Source organism: Oncorhynchus keta, chromosome 34, assembly GCF_023373465.1.
Source record: "Oncorhynchus keta strain PuntledgeMale-10-30-2019 chromosome 34, Oket_V2, whole genome shotgun sequence".
NCBI classification, from domain to species: Eukaryota; Metazoa; Chordata; class Actinopteri; order Salmoniformes; family Salmonidae; genus Oncorhynchus; species Oncorhynchus keta.
In genome coordinates, this window is record NC_068454.1 from 61449347 (window position 1) to 61471046 (window position 21700).

The 21700-nt window shown below is 42.7% G+C and overlaps 1 protein-coding gene across 4 annotated transcripts in view; it reads left to right on the forward strand.

Moving 5' to 3' along the window:
- The window catches only part of LOC118367598 (raftlin), a 63457-nt gene that overhangs the window by 12762 nt on the left and 28995 nt on the right, over window positions 1-21700 (forward strand). For all 4 annotated transcript variants that reach the window (XM_052494255.1, XM_035751188.2, XM_052494257.1 and 1 more), the window contains one exon: window positions 17569-17746. In XM_052494255.1, coding sequence (XP_052350215.1) covers window positions 17569-17746 — 178 coding nt within the window. The remainder of the gene's footprint in view (window positions 1-17568; window positions 17747-21700) is intronic.

The following is a 21700-nucleotide window of genomic DNA, read 5'->3' on the forward strand; positions in this document are numbered from 1 at the left end:
TCCTTTGGGTGGTGGATCATTCTTGATACACACAGAAAACTGTTGAGCATGAAAAACCCAGCAGCGTTGCAGTTCTTGACGCAAACCGGTGCGCCTGCCACCTACTACCATAGCCCGTTCGTAGGCACTTAAATATTTTGTCTTGGCCATTCAATCTCTGAATGGCACACATACACAATCCTTGTCTCAGTTGTCTCAGTTGTCTCAAGGCTTTTACAATCCCTATTTAACCTGTCACCTCCCCTTAATCTACTCTGATTGATGTGGATTTAACAAATTACAAATTACAAGGGATCATAGCATTCACCTGGTCAGTCTGTCATGGAAAGGGCAGGTGTTCATAATGTTTTGTACACTCAGTGAATGTCATACACTGTAAGTTTAACTATTCTGTAAATACTTCACTTTTGAGGTTTCTTGGTACAGGTGTTCATACAGCAACAGATGTAGTGCTGAATGTACCTTACTATTGCTTTGGACCACTCAAGCAGTCGAATACCAGCCTATTGTTTTTAAAATCAAATGTGTTCGAGCAGCCTTAAAAAGTCTGACATTGTAAAACTCAGGTTCCTAATCATTAGGCTTCAAACAAGAGCAACTGCTGACACCGTTTTCATCAACAGGAAACGCAGATTTCTGTACAGTTCCTTCCTCTCCCCCTTTCACTCACTCTCTCTCTCTCTCTACGTCCTATATCTGAGCCTATGTCTGAGGCAATATGTTTGAGATTAGACTTGATTCTACAGGAGGAAATTCTTCTTCTTCTGCAAATACTGTTTCCTGTGTCTAAGAGTCTGTCTTCTGTGGTGAACGGATCCTCATCTGCTATGTGAAATATGTGTACAATTATGTTCCTTCTCCTTCGTGGAGGCAAATAATCTGTTCATGATTTTTTTACTGGCAGCCCAAATATTAACCTGTCTTATCTAGTTTTCAGGAGAGTTCTCTTTCTCTCTCTAGAGGTGTGTGGGGATTTCTGAGTGTGGGATCTGTGTGCATTATGTTTGTGTGTGTATATATACTGTAAGTGTGTGTGTGTGTGTGTTTGAGTGCCTGTTTTTACCAACCCCATTTTCTTAGCGTCCACCCTCTTCCCGCTACTCTGATACACAATACCTCCTATATGCCCCCTCACAGCTTTATTGGGTGTTATTGCCCTGTTGCTCTGATCCAATATGACAGTATTGATTGTGTTGAAATGCAATCTAGGCATAGCTAGCAGAGGAGTAAACAAGCTACATTTAACACCTCTGCCCCAGCCTTCACACAACCCAAATGAGAAACAAAGATATTTGTCTGCTATAAAAAGAGGATAAATTGTTTCCTCTCATGGCTATTCTTGGACTTTATTAAGAGGGCATTGGGTTGTTGCTCACCGTTCACAGGAAGTGTCTTCATTATGAAGAATCTTGACCTCACTTCCTGAAAGCTAGGTTTGAACATTTCTGTTTTCAAAGAACGTCTTGGTTGAAGGTCCATCACAAGGTTCATGAGACATTGGTTTTCTGTGAAAGCTTTCAATTGGAATGACAAGATACAGAATGTACTGAGAGTGTATGCATGTGCACACTTAACTGAACACAGTTGTTTTTCATTCATCTTCATTCTGATTCAGTTAGTGGGATTCCAGTTGTCGTTCACAAAATGTTGCTTAATAATTGACATGCACAGCTTGAGACTGCCATGCTACTTACTGCTTATCCTACAGCCATTCTCTCCCATTAACCACTAATGTAGAGCTTCAGACATTCTGGAGCTGTTTGAACTCCTCTGAGCTGGCGTGTTATGAATAGTCTAACATTTCAAAAGCATATTTGAAGTTCTCATGAGATCGATATAGATACGGGGGTGGGGGTTCTCTTCAGATTTCTGCTGTGAGAACCAACACAAGACTCCACTGAGGATATATCAACCCTCAAATAAACCTGAAGGACTCACCATCAATAACGGAATAGTGTCGCCTACCCACGAATGACTTATCCTCAGTGATCGACATACTTGGGAAAATGTTTGCTAAACGGGGTTCATTCGGGTCCGTTGGGCTATCTGAGTTCTCTGAAAACCACGCAGCAGAGAAGTATCGTATTGACAAAATGTCTTCTCTAAATAGTCATGTCAAGGTTTGAGCCCACCTCACCACCACACACTGGTTGTTTGTGCTTTCTCCGAGAGTCTGTCTCTCATCCTGTGTAAACTGTCAATCGTACGTAGCACCAGTCGTATCTGTTATCTTCAATAATATATTAAAATGTTTTTCAGTCATTCTCCTGCATTTGACTTATTTCATAACTCATGGGAACATGGGTCTTGTCCTTCAAGAATGCAGTACATTGCTTGTGAAGTATGTAGGTATCACGGCGTCAATTATATATAATAATCCTATATGTCTATAGCAATCTATTCTGGTCATTTACAAAAAAAAGATGGGGGTGTTATGCAGGCACTGTAGGCAGTTAATTATAATAAAGATCATAGACACATTCCGTAATTATTGCAGATCTGTCTCATATTTCACTCATACATCTGAGTTGGTAGCGAGGTCCCAGGCATTGTTTCCATGGGTTCAATCATTATAGTGCCGGGTGTGGTTTCCATGACGATCTACCACCTGTTGTCTGGTGGAGCTCCCATCTGCTGGGAGACTGAGGTGTGAGTCAAAGGCTTTCTGCAATGGGAGTTAATGACTACTGAAGAGGGTGTGGATGATACAGTATCTGTTTATTCATTTAGGTTCGCATCTCTTGATGTATCGTACTGGCGCCTTCATACTCAGTCTGGGGAATCAGCCTGGGGCGGCAGGTAACCTAGAGGTTAGAGCGTTGGACAAGTGACCGAAACGTTGCAAGATCGAATCCCCGAGCTGACAAGGTAAAAATCTTGTCGTTCTGCCCCTGAACAAGGCAGTTAACCCACTGTTCCTAGGCCGTCATTGAAAATAAGAACTTGTTCTTAACTGACTTGCCTACTTAAATAAAGGTTAAATAAAAATATGCCTCCCTAACTTGTGTTACAGCTAATGCATCTCTATGGAAAATATGAGGAACAGTAGAGTTATTTATTACTGCTATGTAAGAGAATGAGATGATTCACACCGTGTGTGCAGGTACAGACACGTGTTTTACAGTGCCGGCTGCAGATAGAAGTGGATCATCCACTCTATACAGTTGTGAAAACACTTAGTGCCTTCTAAAAGTATTCACACCCCTTGACTTTTTTTCACTGTGTTGTGTTATAGCCGGAATGTAAAATGGTCTCCATTGAGATTGTGTGTCACTCACTGGCTTACACACAACACCCCATCATTTCATAGTGGAATTATGTTTTTAGACATTTTCACAAATTATTTAAAAATGTAAAGCTGAAATGGTCTTGAGTCAATTAGTATTCAACCCATTTGTTATGGCAAGCCTAAATAAGTTCAGGAGTAAAATTAGCTTAACAAGTCACATATTAACTTGCATGGACTCCACTCTGTGTGCAATAATAGTGTTTAACATGCTTTTTGAATGCCTGAATACTTCATTTCTGTACCCCACACATTCAATTATGTGTAAGGTCCCTCAGTTGAGCAGTGAATTTCAAAAACAGATTCAACCACAAAGACCAGTAGGTTTTCCAATGCCTCGCAAAGAAAGGTACCTATTGGTAGATGGGTAAAAAAAAAAAGCAGACGTTGAATAGTGTATCAAATACACCCAGCCTGCTCATTTAACACAAGCGGCCTCATTTAACTCAGTTGCTGGAGAGGAAGGAAACCGCTCAGGGATTTCACCATGAGGCCAATGGTAACTCTAAAACAGTTAGTTTTAATTAATGGCTGTGGTAGGAGAAAACTGAGGATGGATAGACAACATTGTAGTTACTCCACAATACTAACCTAAATTACAGACACTAAAGTAAAACTGAACAAAATGTGGCAATTTCTGAATACAAATCGTTATGTTTGGTGCAAATCCAACAAAACACATCATCGAGTACCATTGTTCATATTTTCAAGCATGGTGGTAGCTGCATCATGTTATGGGTATGCTTGTCATCGGCAATGACTAGAGAGTTTTTTAGGATAAAAAGAAACTGTAGGGAAACCTGGTTTAGTCTGCTTTCCAACAGACACTGGGAGACAAATTCACCTTTCAGCAGGTCAATAACCTTAAACATAAGCCAAATATACACTGGACTAGCTTACCAAGTTTCAAGCCTGTAAGTATATGGCAAGACTTAAATGTCTGTCTATTAATGATCATTCAACCACTTGTCAGAGCTTGAAGACATTTTTAAAGAATAATGTGAAAATATTGAACAATCTTTAGAATTACCCAGAAAGACTCACAGCTGTAATCGCTGCCAAAGGTGATTCTAACATGTATTGACTCAGGGGTGTATACTTAAGTAAGTTAGATTTCTGTATTTCATTTTCTGTACATTTGCAAGCATTTCTAAAAACATGTTTTACTTTGTCATGATGGGGTGTATGTAGGTGGGGAAGAAAAAAATACATGTTATCCATAAGAGGCTGAAAACATGTGACACCTCATTGATAGTTTTTGGCTGCCACATTTTATCATCAAACATATTCAAGTTCACAGCCTTTGAGATGGGGCTTGTACTGAGCCCTGAGGTATACCAGTAGATTCAATACTACTGTACTGTGGTGTTCTACTCCATTGGTTTATTATTTCAAACATTTTGGACCTTTTATTTAACTAGGCATATTGAGGTATTGAGTTGTGGTGGTGGTTCTCCGTACCCTGTGTACTCTTCCGTAATAATTATGGAGGCACAAAGGGCACTGCGTGAGATGTTGAAACTGGGGATCCCAGAGGAATGCCGGGGACCTAGGGCTGTTTGCATGTCATTATCAATGTGGGTACCCCCTTCCACCCACGTACAGTGCAGAAACACAGACACACACATAACCTCTGCCACCAACAGATACCCAGACAGACCTACCATACAGCGTTTACAGTATCTCTCTCAAACAGTGCAATCTTTCATGACGTGGAAAGATATGATCCCCATAGTCAAAGTGGTGGTGATTTATACATACAGTACAAACCCAGACGGTAGGCATTATAGATGAACCCTCTCTAAGACAGATTCCCAATGTTTTCCTAAGAAGTAATAATCTTACAGCTGGAGCCGTGGTCGTTGGTATCCCTCCCCAAAACATTCTCATACATTATATAAACCAAGAACAGAAGTAAAGAAGATTATGGACTTGAGAGTAAACAGAAATGCATTTGATGCCAGGAACCTGTAAATAAGGAATGGAAATCTAGCCTTGTTGAAGGGGTCTAATCCTTATGTTAACCACAAGCTACTACAAATTCTAATCTCCATATTTTACCATTATAATTTTGTATCTTACAATCTATTTGCATCAAACACTTCTCTTATTCAAGTGTGGCTTCTTTCAATGGAACCCTAATGTCAGAAAATGTTATGGAAATGGACTCCAACCTAAAGGGAGGAAGGAGAAACTCATGTACTGTTGTGGTGCCAGACTTGGGTTCAAATAGTATTTGAGATCTTGAGTGTTTACTTGATTCTGCCCAGAGTGCCAGGTGGGCAGGTTTTTCACTTTGGGGATTTTTTTTTCGATTTGTTCAATTGCACCAGGCAACCCATGTCAAACACAACTAAAGTATTTGAAAGATTCAGAATGCTATTTGAACCCAGGTCTGCTGTGGTGCACCACTGAATGTCGTCAATGGATTCATATGGGCATTGATAAACGCCTGCTCATTTAACACCGCTTGTTTCTCAAGAGCTGCCCGTCTCCGAGCAACAGGGCTGTCAACGGATCTACTTTCTCAGAAATCTCGCTTCGGAGACTTCCTGTCAAGCAAATCTGATGGAGGGAGAGACTTAATTCCAGAGAGACCTTTTTTTACTATTTATAAACCTTTTTACTAGCTGCACAAATTACAGGTCGTTTTCCCTCCATCAAGTCACCGAGCGCCTTTTCATTCAGCCGTCGTAACGTACAGTGTTTAGACATTTTAAAGAGGGAGCTTTTGATTAGCTCTGTGCTTTTCCACTATTTTACAGGCTTATGTGTGGTTGTGCTAAGATTGAAAGTAGCAGGGGATGCATAGGTACATGGTGATCTACAGATGGATGCTTAAATCACTGTCTAGACTTAAAAGTACAATTAAATGAGCATTTTAGCAGTCCCTGGAGACTCACTGCCTAGTCAAACGACACACTAAACCTAAGCTCCTCATCGATTATGTCTGCTTCGGACGGGTCCAGTCTGTTGATGACCGCCTACTCTTCTCATGATGCAGTCTGTTACGGTGCCACCGTGTAAGCTGTCATAAGACTTGCATAACCTGTAACAACACCTAGCAGGCTAGCAGTGACTCTTCCTCCCTCTGGAACATGACCCCTGTCAGGAGTTCCGTTTTAAATTATTAGAATGTTGTCATCTGTATCTGAGAATGGAACAGGAGCAGCTTGTCTCCAGGTTATCTCCCACTTCGCCGGAGCACAAGGTGTGTGTGTGTGTGTGTGTGTGTGTGTGTGTGTGTGTGTGTGTGTGTGTGTGTGTGTGTGTGTGTGTGTGTGTGTGTGTGTGTGTGTGTGTGTGTGTGTGTGTGTGTGTGTGTGTGTGTGTGTGTGTGTGTGTGTGTGTGTGTGTGTGAGCGTATGTGTGTGTGAGCGTATGTGTGTGTGTGTGTGTGTGTGAGCGTGTGTGTGTGTGAGCGTATGTGTGTGTGAGCGTACGTGTGTGTGAGCGTACATGTGTGCCTGTCTCTTTGTGTGTGTTTGAGAGATTGCGTGCTTACCTTGGTTGGTGTGCCTAAGTCTTAGAGAGTGTGCAATTTTGCTTACCTCTGAGCGAGTGGTGGGCCAATGCACGGCACCAGCAGGCCTCTCACAATGACTCATTAGTTAGGTAATTAAGGCACAAGGCTGTGTCCCCGGGGCTCCACAGTGGAGCACTGTGAGCTAGGACTACTAATTATACTGCTAGTCCCAGAGAAGAGAGAGATGGAGGGAACGTATGGTCCATAGGTCCTGCTCTCAACAAAGGAGGGTGGTGGGGGGGAGAGAGAGAGAGAGAGGTGCGGACAGGGGACCTGTCGGAATTTTCATTATGCGTCTATGAAAGCTAATGGCACAGGGCAGGGCCTGGAGAGGGGAGACGGGGTCCAGAGGTTGTGCTCAGTGGAAAGAAGGGTTTAGGGAGACAGAGTATTTTAATTGGACAAAGATGAGGGTATGAGTACTTTGGATACTTACAGTATTCTGCAAGGGTGGGTTAACACAGACTTTAAATGGTCTTCTGTGGTAATTTGTAAGGACCTTCTATTATGTAGTAATTATGTAGGCTTTATGAACTGCCGTAGACCCCATAGAAGTAGAGAAATAGTGAAGGGGTGGTGGCTATTGTCATTTTGAGCACAGTGCTACCATTAGTCATTGTCATTTGGATGACATATTGTAGTATCCCAATCAAATTACTAGATGGAGGTCCCTTCCTGTATGGTTTCAGGATATTATACTCTACAGTATGCATCTTGTTTTGTCATGCAAAACACCACTTCCATACCCTGAACTCAAAGCAGCTAACTTTTTCAGTTGAATGACATTATAATCTTCAAGTTGTTTGAATATGATATAGTCCAGAAGCAAAATGAGTTCTTAGTGTGGTAGGAAAATAAACAGCGCTTTAATTGTGATGAGGGAAAATGATGCTGAGCAGCAGATAGCATGTTTCACTTTTCCCTGAGTACTAATAGCTCATTTATTCCAGGTCTATTTTTTTTCCCCACTCAAGGTTCATACAAATCGCATTGAACTATGTCCCCCAGCGGCAGAGTACCGAGTGTCGGTGGAGCCCACACGCTCCAATCTCTCAGCTTATTCATTTCTTATATACTCATTTATTTCTTTTACACATTGACTGATGGAAGTGCAATAGCCGAGCTCAACGGTGCTTACATGGAACTGATGGTAGAGGGCGAATGACACATCTAACACAATCAATTCAAACTGGAGCTGGAAAGACTTCAAACTAGCTGCACTTTGTTTCATTTGACCTGTTTTCTATTGATAGTTCTTTGTATATATCCATACAAATTATGCTGATTCATGATTTCGACTGGCTGAGAAAAGCTGCCTTCCTGTCTGTCTCATCCTGACTCCTGACACGTTCTTTACTATGGGACAGCTGGAGATCGAATTTGAATATTGAAACAATGTTGCAAATGTTGGAGAGACAGACAAGACAGCAAGGTTTATACAAATCTCCACTGTTGAAATCTAAATGTTAGTCTAAAAGAAATGTGAGATGATGTTTTTTTATAGTGTAGATCATGTTTATAAATTGCCTGGCTGGGTTGATGAGACAGCAGATTGCGCAGTCAGATGGAACAGAGTAAATGGGCATTTTAACATCATAGATTTAGTCTGTGGTAACTTGTGGATAGACATCGGCTGGAATGCGGTTTTAACCCATCAGCATTCAGGATTAGACCCACCGTTGTATAATATGTTACATTTACAGTGCCAGCAAAAAGTTATTCATACCCCTTGACTTATTCCACATTTTGTTGCGTTACATCCTGAATTCAAAATTGATTAAATATTTATCTACACACAATATCCCATAATGACAAAGTAAAAACATGTTTTTAGAAATGTTTGCAAATGTATTGATGATGAAATTCAGGAATATCTCATTTGCATAAGTATTCACACCTGGATTGTACAATATTTGCACATAATAAAATAAGAAATTCTAGACAGCTATTTTGGTATCACTTTACTTGACACCTAGCGTCATAACACACAATATAGTCATAACACTGTCATGATATATTAAGACCTGTTGTGACATATTGCGTTATTTTATGGCTGGTTATGACACCTACATAAGTGTCAAAACACAAAACCTACCACACAAGGCAAAATATTCCATTACACCATTGCCTACATGTCAACAGTATTTTTCTATAATATTTTCTGAAATTGGCCATATTAAATTATCATTGTAATTGCGCACACATTGATGTCAGATATGCACCTACCCCAATAGTATGTTGCTGATAACTGGGATGAATGCAGGGGCATATTTCAGGAGCAGGACAAGACACCCTCTTTTTGACTGATGACTGACGATTGATTATATGATGACAGTTTCATAAAGTGTATTTTCTTCGTCCAACTAAAGTGACACAGGATGGTCATACTACTTCTTGATAGTGAAATAAAGTGTACAAACACTTAAAATATTCATTACAACAACAAAGGATGTAAGAAACAAACTTTCAAACAAAAGGAAACGTCTTGGCAGGGAAAAAAGACATTTGAATTTATGTGGGTTTTGAAACTCTTATGTAGGTGTCATAACCAGCCATAAAATAACGCAATATACTGTATGTCACACCAGGTGTAAATATATGGGTCATGACAGTGTTACTACAATGTTGTTGATCCATCCTCGGTTTTCTATCACAGCCATTAAACTCTGTAACTGTTTTAGTCACCATTTGCTTCATTGTGAAATCCCTGAGCTGTTTCCTTCCTCTCCGGCAACTGAGTTAGGAAGGACGCCTGTATCTTTGTAGTGACTGGGTGTATTGATACACCATCCGAAGTGTAATGAATAACTTCACCATGCTCAAAGGGATATTCAATGTCTGCTTTTTTTTTTACCCATCTACCACTATACACCCTTGTTTGCAAAGCATTGGAAAACCTCCCTGGTCTTTGTGGTTGAATCTGTGTTTGAAATTCACTGCTCGACTGAGGGACCTTGCAGGCAATTCCACTTTGACATTATGGGGTTTTGTGTGTGGGCCAGTGACACAAATCTAAATTTAAGTAATTTAATATTCAGGCTGTAAGAAAGACAACAAAATGTGAAAAAGTCTATGGGTGTGGATGCCCAGGTGAAATATACAGCCCAGGTGAAATATACAGCCCAGGTGAAATATACAGCCCAGGTGAAACATACAGCCCAGGTGAAACATACAGCCCAGGTGAAATATACAGCCCAGGTGAAACATACAGCGCATTCTGAAAGTATTCGGACCCCTTTTCCACATTTAGTTACGTTACAGCCTTATTCTAACATGGATTAATTCATTTTTTCCTCATCAATCTACACACAATACACCATAATGACAAAGCAAAAACAGGTTTTTAGAAATTTTTGCAAATTGATAAATAGAAAACACTGAAATATTACATTTACACAATACTCAGACCCTTTACTCAGTACTTTGTTAAAACACCTTTGTCAGTGATTACAGACTCGAGTCTTCTTGGGTATGATGCAACAAGTTTGGCACACCTGTTTCTCCCATTCTTCTCTGCAGATCCTCTCAAGCTCTGTCAGGTTGGATGGCGAGTATCGCTGCACAGCTATTTTCAGGTCTCTCCGGAGAGAGTAAAATAAAATTGTATTTTTCACACGCGCCGAATACAACCGGTACAGCCCTTTACCGTGAAATGCTTACCAAGCCATGAGGTCGAAGGAATTGTTCGTAGCATTCTGGCTAGGCCACTCAAGGACATTCAGAGACTTGTCCCTAAGCCACTCCTACTTTATCTTGGCTGTGTGCTGAGGGTTGTTGTCCTGTTGGAAGGTGAATCCTTGCCCCAGTCTGAGGTCCAGAGTGCTCTGGAGCAGGTTTTCATCAAGGATCTATCTGTACATTGCGCCGTTCATCTTTCCCTCGATCATAACTAGTCTCAGTCTCTTCCGCTGAAAAACATCCCCACAGCATTATGCTGCCATCCCCATGCTTCACTGTAGGAATGGTGCCACGTTCCTCCAGACGTGACGGTTGGCCTTCAGGCCATAGAGTTCAATCTTGGTTTCATCAGACCAGAGAATCTTGTTTCTCATGGTCTGAGAGTCCTTTAGGTGCCTTTTGGCAAACTCCATGCGGGCTGTCATGTCCCGTTTACTGAGGAGTGGCTTCCATCTGGCCACTCTACCATAAAGGCATGGTTGGTGGAGTGCCGCAGAGATGGGAGAACCTTCCAGAAGGACAACCATCTCCACAGAGGAACTCTGGAGCTCTGTCACAGTGGCCAATGGGTTCTTGGTCACCTCCCTGACCTAGGCCCTTCTCCCCCGATTGCTCATTTTGGCCAGGCGGCCAGCTCTAGGAGGAGTCTTGGTTGTTCCAAACTTCTTCAATTTAAGAATGATGGATTCCACTTGGGGACCATCAATGCTGCAGAAATGTTTTGCTACCCTTCCCCAGATCTGTGCCTCGACACAATCCCGTCTCTGAGCTCTACGGACAATTCCTTCCACCTCATGGCTTGGTTTTTCACTGTCAACTGTGGGACCTTATATGGACAGGTGTGTGCCTTTCCAAATTATGTCCAATCAATTGAGTTTATCACAGGTGGACTCGAGTCAAGGAGTAGAAACATCTCAAGGATGATCAATGGAAACAGGATGCACTTGAGCTCAATTTCAAGCTTCATAGCAACGGAGCTGAATACTTATGTAAATATGTTTTTTAATTTTTTTTATTATTATTATAAATTTGCAAAGATTTATAAAACATGTTTTTCGCTTGGTCATTGTGGGGTATTTTGTGTAGATTGGTGAGGATTTTTATTTTATTTAATACATTTTAGAATAAGTCAAGGGGTCTGAATACTTTCCGATAGCACTGTATATCACTATAATGTGTTGTGTAGTAGGACCAAGATGATTGAAAAGTATTTTAAACTTGTTTGGATCACCATGTTCTTGAGGATGACTCTCACACGCAAGAAAATGCATTCATGTGGTCAATGTCAGGCAGTTGCCATGTAAAGGTCTAAAATTACTTTTTCTAAATAGTATCCAACAGTTAAACTTATTTTCACCTAATATGGCCTGTGTGTGAACATAACCTGGAGAAGCAGATAATTTTTTTAAAATCCCACGTTATGTTTTCTCCTCATTATTAAATGGGAGTATTTTTTTGTTTTGGCTCTGTGCTAACAGAATTTTCCAGAAAACCAATTTATTGGCTGTCAGCCAGGAGCCTTTTCTTTCATTATTTGTCAAGGTACGATAATTTTTTTCTTTCTGTTATTGTAAGTTAAAATAAATTCAAAAAAGGGAAAAGTAATTGGTTTCCTATTTGTTGATAACGTTAACCAGACTGCCTCAGTCTGCCTATGGGCTTTTCAAACAAGGGACCTCACATTTACGATATTAAACACAAACATTGACTTGAGATATATACAGTGTGCTCCAAAATGACTGGCACCCCTGACTGGCAATGCACATACTTAAAAAAATATAAACAATATAATTATAGAGATAAACTCAAAATACCAACATGTGAGAAATACTGTACTTTATTCATGTTTCAATCATACAATTATTTCATACAACCAAAATCATACAATTATTTAATTCAAAATACATTATACCAAAATCAAGGTTTCATAATTATTGGCACTCCTCATTTAGTACAACCACCTCTGGCAAGGATAACAGCATGGAGTCTTTTCCTGTAATGTTTGACAAGGTCAAGGAATACATTTGGAGGGATTTTGGACCATTCCTCTATGCAGATTCTTCACATTCTTGGGTTTGCGCTTATCAACTGCCCTCTTCAACTCCGCCCTCAGGTTTTCGATTGGATTGAGGTCCGGCGACTGAGATGGCCATGGCAGAACATTGATTTTGTTGTCACAGAACCATTTCTGTGTGGATCTTGAGGTATGTTTTGGGTCATTGTCTTGTTGGAAAGTCCACCTACGGCCAAGTCCCAGCCTTCTGGCAGAGGCAACCAGATTGTCAGCCAAAATGACCTGATACTTGGTGGAATTCATTATGCCATCAATCTTAACCAGTGCCCCTGGACATCTGGAATTAAAACCGCCCCAAAACATCACTAATCCACCACCATATTTCACCGTGTGTATGAGGTGCCTCTCCTTGTATGCATCTCTGTTTTGACGCCATACATGCCGATGCTGTATCTGACCAAAACGTTCAATTTTAGCCTCATCTGACCAGAGCACCTTCTTCCAGTCATAATTGAAATGACGTTTGGCAAACTCCAAGCCCTTGCGTCTGTGTCTTGTGGTCAGAAAGGGTTTTCTTCTGGCAACCCTTCCAAAGAGCCTGTGGATGTGGAGGTGGCATCTGATGGTGCTTTTTGAAACCTGGTGACTCCAAGACGCCAGGTTATATATATATATACAAACATACATTTGAAGTCAGAAGTTTACATACACCTTAGCCAAGTACTTTTTAAACTCTGTTTTTCACAAAACTGCAAATGCATTTAGCCCCCCAGGAGAGGGAGGAAGATGGTGAGAGAAGCAACAAAATCCCCAATAATTACTGTGAAAGAATTGCAGGCCTGTGTGTGTGTGTGTGTGTGTGTGTGTGTGTGTGTGTGTGTGTGTGTGTGTGTGTGTGTGTGTGTGTGTGTGTGTGTGTGTGTGTGTGTGTGTGTGTGTGTGTGTGTGTGTGTGTGTGTGTTATTTATATATATATATATATAAATAATACACACAAACACATATACAGTTGAAGTCAGAGGTTTACATGCACCTTGGACAAATACATTTAAAAACTCAGTTTTTCACAATTCCTGACATTTAATCCTAGTAAAACGTCCCTGTCTTAGGTCAGTTAGGATCACCACTTTATTTTAAGAATGTTAAATGTCAGAATAATAGTAGAGAGGATGATTTATTTCAGCTTTATTTCTTTCATCACATTCCCAGTGGGTCAGAAGTTTACATACACTCAATTAGTATTTGGTAGCATTTCCTTTAAATGGTTTAACTTGGATCAAACCTTTCGGGTAGCCTTCCACAAGCTTCCCACAATAAGTTGGGTGAATTTTGGCCCATTCCTCCTGACAGAGCTGGTGTAACTAAGTCAGGTTTGTAGGCCTCCTTGCTCGGACATGCTTTTTCAGTTCTACCCACAAATTATCTAGTGGATTGAGGTCAGGGCTTTGGGATGGCCACCGCAATACCTTGACTTTGTTGTCCTTAGGCCATTTTGCCACAACTTTGGAAGTATGCTTGGGGTCATTGTCCATTTGGAAGACCTATTTGCGACCAAGCTTTAACTTCCTGACTGATGTCTTGAGATGTTGCTTCAATATATCCATATAATTTCCCTTCCTCATGATGCCATCTATTTTGTGAAGTGCACCAGTCCCTCCTGCAGGAAAGCACCCCCACAACATGATGCTGCCACCCCTTGCTTCACGGTTGGGATGGTGTTCTTTGGCTTGCAAGCATCCCGCTTTTTCCTCCAAACATACGATGGTCATTATGGCCAACCAGTTCTATTTTTGTTTCATCAGACAAGAGGACATTTGTCCAAAAAGTACCATATTTGTCCCCATGTGCAGTTACAAACTGTAGTCTGGCTTTTTCATGGTGGATTTGGAGCAGTGGCTTCTTCCTTGCTGAGCGGCCTTTCAGGTTATGTCAATGTAGGACTCGTTTTACTTGTGATATAGATACTTTTGTACCCGTTTCCTCCGGTATCTTCACATGGTCCTTTGCTGTTGTTCTGGGATTGATTTGCACTTTTCGCGCCAAAGAACGTTCATATCTAGGAGACAGAACGCGTCTCCTTCCTGAGCGGTATGACGGCTGCGTGGTCCCATGGTGTTTATACTTGCGTACTATTGTTTGTACAGATGAACGTGGTACCTTCAGGTGTTTGACAATTGCTCCCAAGGATGAACCAGACTTGTGGAGGTCTACAATGTTTTTTCTGAGGTCTTGGCTGATTTATTTTGATTTTTTGCTTGATGTCAAGCAAAGAGGCACTGAGTTTGAAGGTAGGCCTTGAAATACATCCACAGGTACACCTCCAATTGATTCAAATTATGTCAATTAGCCTATCAGAAGCCATGACATTATTTTCTGGAATTTTCCAAGCTGTTTAAAGGCACAGTCAACGTAGTGTATGTAAACGTCTTACCCACTGGAATTGTGATACAGTGAATTATAAGTGAAATAATCTGTAAACAATTGTTGGAAAAATTACTTGTGTCATGCACAAAGTAGATGTCCTAACCAACTTGCCAAAACTATCAAATGAAATTTGTGGAGTGGTTGAAAAACGAGTTTTAATGACTCCAACCTAAGTGTATGTAAACCTCCGACTTCAACTGTATATATATACATACATACATACATACATACATACATACATACATACATACATACATACATACATACATACATACATACATACATGTACTGCACAGAATCAAATCTGAATTTCTCTACCTAAAAAAACAATTTTCTAAATATGGATAACAGGGTCTTATCGCCAAATAAACGCTCTCACCTCATCACACATTTTTGTGAGACCTTGCATTACCCTGCATTAGGCTTCAAAGAGATGTTTGAATGATAAATATACATATCGGTTGGTCACCGTATAAAGGCTTTTGGATTAGATTTCAGGAGCAGCTCTTATAGCGATTAGTGACAACTTAAGAAGACCCCTATGGGTGTGTTTCCATTGGCTCTTTATGAAAACCATATTCTATATTTACTCATCTCAATGGAGTGTTCAGAGAGAATTCTAGTCACGTTATTACATCTCACAGACCCGGCATACATGCACAGCACAGAACCAAGCCTCAAGGGAAAGGGCAAAGAGTTTGAATCACCAAAACAGGAAAATAAAATCACAGAAGGATTAATTACATTTCCAACGGCAGTAGGGCAGATTTTGAGAGGGTGGCCTATTTCTTTTCCCTGTCATGCCTTTCAACTCTGGGAGCTCCTGTATTTTGGCGTAGGACAGAGTGTGATTGAGAAAATGTGTGGATATTTTTAGCCAACCAGTCACTGGCCTGAGGGGACAGAGGCTTTTTCTGGAGCTGTTTCACAATGGACCTCTGGTTCCATGCCCAGGAGAGACTTCAGATCCTCTCTGAATCAGCTTTCATCTCCTCCACAATGCTGCTGTTTCCTGGTTGGCAATACAAGGCTTGCTCCATTACTCCCCTTTCCTCTATTGTTGTACTTGTGATTTACTGCATGGTTTCCCAAACTCGGGCCCGGGGCCCCCCGGGTGCACGTTTAGTTTTTTGCCCTCGCACTACAGAGCAGATTCAAATAATCAAAGCTCGATGAGGACTTGGTTATTCAGGACTGAGTTTGGGGAAGCCCTGATGTATTGTAAGACATACTATTGTGTTACAGTGGTGTACTATAGACTGGTAGAACAATTGAGTTATTATATTAATTCACAGACATGCACAGTTAAAAGTGAAATCTATCAACCAAAGGAATTGGCAAATAGAAACAGGCACAGTAAGTCTTTTTGATTTGTAGTTTGACTGGGAAAACTTTCATCATTTAATTTGAGTGAACCCGTGTATAAACCACCATCGATTCAACCACAAATGCTACAGTGAGAGTTACGCTAATATTGTCCTTAGCATTTCTTTGTTGATGTCTTATGCAGCGATATGAAGCTGTGAATATTTCTCTGTGACCAAATGATCCTTCCCTGACCTGACCGTGACCTCTCATATACTTTCCGTTCCCGACGTTCCCATGGACTTTGCCTTTTTCTTCCCACTTTATGCCGCATTCCCACAACTTGTTTCACATGTGACAGATCAAACAGACAGACAACCAGACTCTGCACCCCTCCTCTCCTCCTCCTTCCCTCCATCCTGCTCTTTGTCTTGACTGTTTCCCACGTGGGCCAGCTGTTTGGACCGCTTTAAATGTCGCCTCACAGTGCATTCTGGGAGCCGTGGATGGCTTGGCTGAGCTGCTTGGATTGTGCTGATACGACTAGGCTTAAGGAAAAAAGAAGAGAACCCCCCTTCCTTATCCCCCCACGTCAAAATATCTGGTCACTCAGCGACTCTACTATCTTGTTAATTCCAAGCGTCTGTCTTCACCACTCCTATTGGGAGGTTAAGCCCTGTCGAGAAGGCATCAAAGCTCTCCTCAGAAAGCGGCTCGTGTCATAGAGCTAAACAATCAGCTTTGATTGGATTTCTATCCTGTCTTATTAACTCTCAGACCAGGGAGCCAAAGCCAAAGGCATGATGTTAATTGCCAAAACAAACTGAAAATGCTCCCGTGGATCAACACCGCCATCCGGTCCTGCTTACGTTTGGGTTGTTGTCCTGCAGTAAAGTATTATGACATTTGATAGGGATGTTTTCTGTTTGGCAATAGGGTTGACCTCTCTCTGTTTCTCTATTTGACCTGGTCATAGATGAGTTCAACTAGATTCCATTTGAATGTAACCAATTGTAAGACTTTTCTTGGTTGTACATGATCATTCCCTGTGTGTGTTTTAAAGTCCTAAAGAAATCCAAAAGCCGAAACGCTTTGGTTCTACTTTTAACAATAAAGAAGCTTTTATTTACTTAATTCCATTGTCCTCCAAAAGTTACGGAATCTCCTCTCTGTTTATCACGTTTAGCTGAATTTGAGTATCATTCACTGGACTGGACTGGACTACTACTAATACTACTATCGCAGTCATTACTATCACTACCATGACAAAACACCTGAACCAATCACACACATGTTCTTCAGAAACTGTAACTTGTCTCGTTCCCTGTCTTTCAGATGGCTCATCTACACTGTGTCTTTCATCTGTGCGGGAGCTCCCAGCCCAGCTCCAGGACCTGTACCAGCAGGGCTTCTCCCTGGTTGCTGTTCACCCCTTCATTCATCCCTGTGGTTCCGACGCAGTCAGCCCCCAGCACCAGCTCTACAGGGCCGTGCTGATCCGACTCGATGATGGGTACGGGTATATACACATTGCACTTATTCAGAGCACCTACATTGACATAATTATCCAGGGTCAATTCACTTGTGTTTACGTCATCTTTGACATTACGTAATATGTATATTACCACATAGATGTAGACATGGTTATTACAGAGGTTGTTTTGGGATAGCTGTAACAGGGCTGTCGTTTTGGGATAGCTGTAACAGGGCTGTCGTTTTGGGATAGCTGTAACAGGGCTGTTGTTTTGGGATAGCTGTAACAGGGCTGTCGTTTTGGGATAGCTGTAACAGGGCTGTCGTTTTGGGATAGCTGTAACAGGGCTGTTGTTTTGGGATAGCTGTAACAGGGCTGTCGTTTTGGGATAGCTGTCACAGGGTTGTCGTTTTGGGATAGCTGTCACAGGGCTGTTGTTTTGGGATAGCTGTAACAGGGCTGTCGTTTTGGGATAGCTGTCACAGGGCTGTTGTTTTGGGATAGCTGTAACAGGGCTGTTGTTTTGGGATAGCTGTAACAGGGCTGTCGTTTTGGGATAGCTGTCACAGGGCTGTTGTTTTGGGATAGCTGTCACAGGGCTGTTGTTTTGGGATAGCTGTAACAGGGCTGTCGTTTTGGGATAGCTGTAACAGGGCTGTTGTTTTGGGATAGCTGTCACAGGGCTGTCGTTTTGGGATAGCTGTCACAGGGCTGTTGTTTTGGGATAGCTGTCACAGGGCTGTTGTTTTGGGATAGCTGTCACAGGGCTGTTGTTTTGGGATAGCTGTCACAGGGCTGTTGTTTTGGGATAGCTGTCACAGGGCTGTTGTTTTGGGATAGCTGTCACAGGGCTGTTGTTTTGGGATAGCTGTCACAGGGCTGTTGTTTTGGGCTAGCTGTCACAGGGCTGTCGTTTTGGGATAGCTGTCACAGGGCTGTTGTTTTGGGATAGCTGTCACAGGGCTGTTGTTTTGGGATAGCTGTCACAGGGCTGTTGTTTTGGGATAGCTGTCACAGGGCTGTTGTTTTGGGCTAGCTGTCACAGGGCTGTCGTTTTGGGATAGCTGTCACAGGGCTGTTGTTTTGGGATAGCTGTAACAGGGCTGTTGTTTTGGGCTAGCTGTAACAGGGCTGTTGTTTTGGGATAGCTGTCACAGGGCTGTTGTTTTGGGATAGCTGTCACAGGGCTGTTGTTTTGGGCTAGCTGTAACAGGGCTGTTGTTTTGGGCTAGCTGTAACAGGGCTGTTGTTTTGGGCTAGCTGTAACAGGGCTGTTGTTTTGGGCTAGCTGTAACAGGGCTGTTGTTTTGGGATAGCTGTAACAGGGCTGTTGTTTTGGGATAGCTGTAACAGGGCTGTTGTTTTGGGATAGCTGTAACAGGGCTGTAGCGTTTTGGGTAGCTGTCACAGGGCTGTCGTTTTGGGCTAGCTGTAACAGGGCTGTCGTTTTTTGGGCTAGCTGTCACAGGGCTGTCGTTTTGGGCTAGCTGTAACAGGGCTGTCGTTTTGGGCTAGCTGTCACAGGGCTGTTGTTTTGGGCTAGCTGTCACAGGGCTGTTGTTTTGGGCTAGCTGTCACAGGGCTGTTGTTTCACAGGGCTGTTGTTTGGGATGCTGTCACAGGGCTGTTGTTTGGGGCTAGCTGTCACAGGGCTGTTGTTTTGGGCTGTAGCTGCTGTCACAGGGCTGTTGTTTTGGGCAGGGCTGTTGTTTTGGGATAGCTGTAACAGGGCTGTTGTTTTGGGGCTGTAACAGGGCTGTCACAGGGCTGTTGTTTTGGGCTAGCTGTCACAGGGCTGTTGTTTTGGGCTAGCTGTCACAGGGCTGTTGTTTTGGGCTAGCTGTAACAGGGCTGTTGTTTTGGGCTAGCTGTCACAGGGCTGTCGTTTTGGGCTAGCTGTAACAGGGCTGTCGTTTTGGGATAGCTGTAACAGGGCTGTCGTTTTGGGATAGCTGTAACAGGGCTGTCGTTTTGGGATAGCTGTCACAGGGCTGTCGTTTTGGGATAGCTGTAACAGGGCTGTCGTTTTGGGATAGCTGTCACAGGGCTGTCGTTTTGGGATAGCTGTAACAGGGCTGTCGTTTTGGGATAGCTGTCACAGGGCTGTCGTTTTGGGATAGCTGTCACAGGGCTGTCGTTTTGGGATAGCTGTCACAGGGCTGTCGTTTTGGGATAGCTGTAACAGGGCTGTTGTTTTGGGATAGCTGTCACAGGGCTGTTGTTTTGGGATAGCTGTCACAGGGCTGTTGTTTTGGGATAGCTGTAACAGGGCTGTTGTTTTGGGATAGCTGTAACAGGGCTGTTGTTTTGGGATAGCTGTAACAGGGCTGTTGTTTTGGGATAGCTGTAACAGGGCTGTTGTTTTGGGATAGCTGTAACAGGGCTGTTGTTTTGGGATAGCTGTAACAGGGCTGTTGTTTTGGGATAGCTGTAACAGGGCTGTTGTTTTGGGATAGCTGTCACAGGGCTGTCGTTTTGGACGTTAGGAACCAAATAATTTCTTTCCAAGCTTTTGATGCTCCGGGCCAACATGTGGAATGGGCCAAAGTCACAGCTGCACCCCACATCTGCCCTCCACCCTGGCCCCTGTCAGTGTTGCAAACCCTGGGTGAGAGTTAGGTTGGATCAGGGTATGGTTTTATGTGAAGGGCATGGCGGTGTGAGGCTGGTGGTGGTGGTGGTTTCCGGCTGAAGCCCTGGCTGGCGTGCCTCGCGTGGCCCGTGTTCTACCAGCTGGCTGCTATGAAGAACAACGGTTTCATGCGTGTTTACCGAGTGTGTTAGGCCACATACAGTTCTGTCTCTGAGAATGACTGCCTGTGTGAAGTAGAACCAGACACTCACTAGTCACTTTCCCCACAGAGAGGTTAGGGGGCAGCAGTTAAACCTCTCACCCTCCCCTCTTAACAGTGTTTTATGGCCTGGTCTGTTCTCTCTTGTGGATCCAGAGCCCTGGGGTCGGACAGTGACGTCAGACTCCATAAATCCCCGGACTCTCTCCTCGTTGAATTATGATCCAGGAATTCACCTCGAGATTCCTAAATAAGTCATTCCAAACATGGACAAATAATTCCTGCACAACCCTCAGTATATTGGGGTTTAGGCTCCGTGCCCTGTTGTTCTTGTTTTGTGCTACCTGGTTGCCTAGTGTTGTCTTGATAGGATCAAACCATTTGGCTGGTACAGGTGGAGGGTTTAGTTAGTTGTAAAGCACAACAATCCATCCACTCAGGTGGCTCTTGCCTTCTTTCTAAAGACAGCCTGTGCCCATTAATGAGCTCCTAGGGTCTAGGGAAATACATCACACCTCTCTCCCACTGTCTCTACACAAAAACCACTCACAAACAAGTTCTAGACCCTAATCCTATGCTGGTAGCACATAAATATTGATTCTGTATGAAAAGGGATGGATGAATGGGCAGCAGCATGGGGTTTTTACACACCGACATGGTTGCCTTCCTCTGGAGGAAAAAAATAGAATATGAGGAGGAGAATAGAAACCATGGAGAGAGAAAACAAGATCCCAGCTGGAGTGTGAAAGAGCAGGAGTTAGAAAGAGGAAAGGGCTGCCATCCTTTGATGGCTCCGGCCAAACCGTCCTGCTTTATCACAGCGTCTGTCACCGTGGAGACGGCTGCTCGCATCGGCACCAGCCCGTGGGGGGGGGTATAATATATTTTTATCAACCAGGTAGCATCCTCCTTTCCTATTCCCTTGTCAGTCCCTTGAATCAGGGAGCGAAAGCTGCAGATGACAGCGCAACCATTCATCACTCTTCCAAAGCAAACAGACCCAAAAGTGTCTTCTTCGCTCTGCAGTGCGCTATGCGTCAGCTTGAGACCGACAGAAGGAGAGACAGACAGAGGGGGAGAGGTGTGTGTGTGTGTGTGTGTGTGTGTGTGTGTGTGTGTGTGTGAGAGAGAGAGATGGAACAGGGACCAGAACAAGAACAACAGCTAGGCTATGCTTAGCAACAGCTGGATGTGCTGTGTT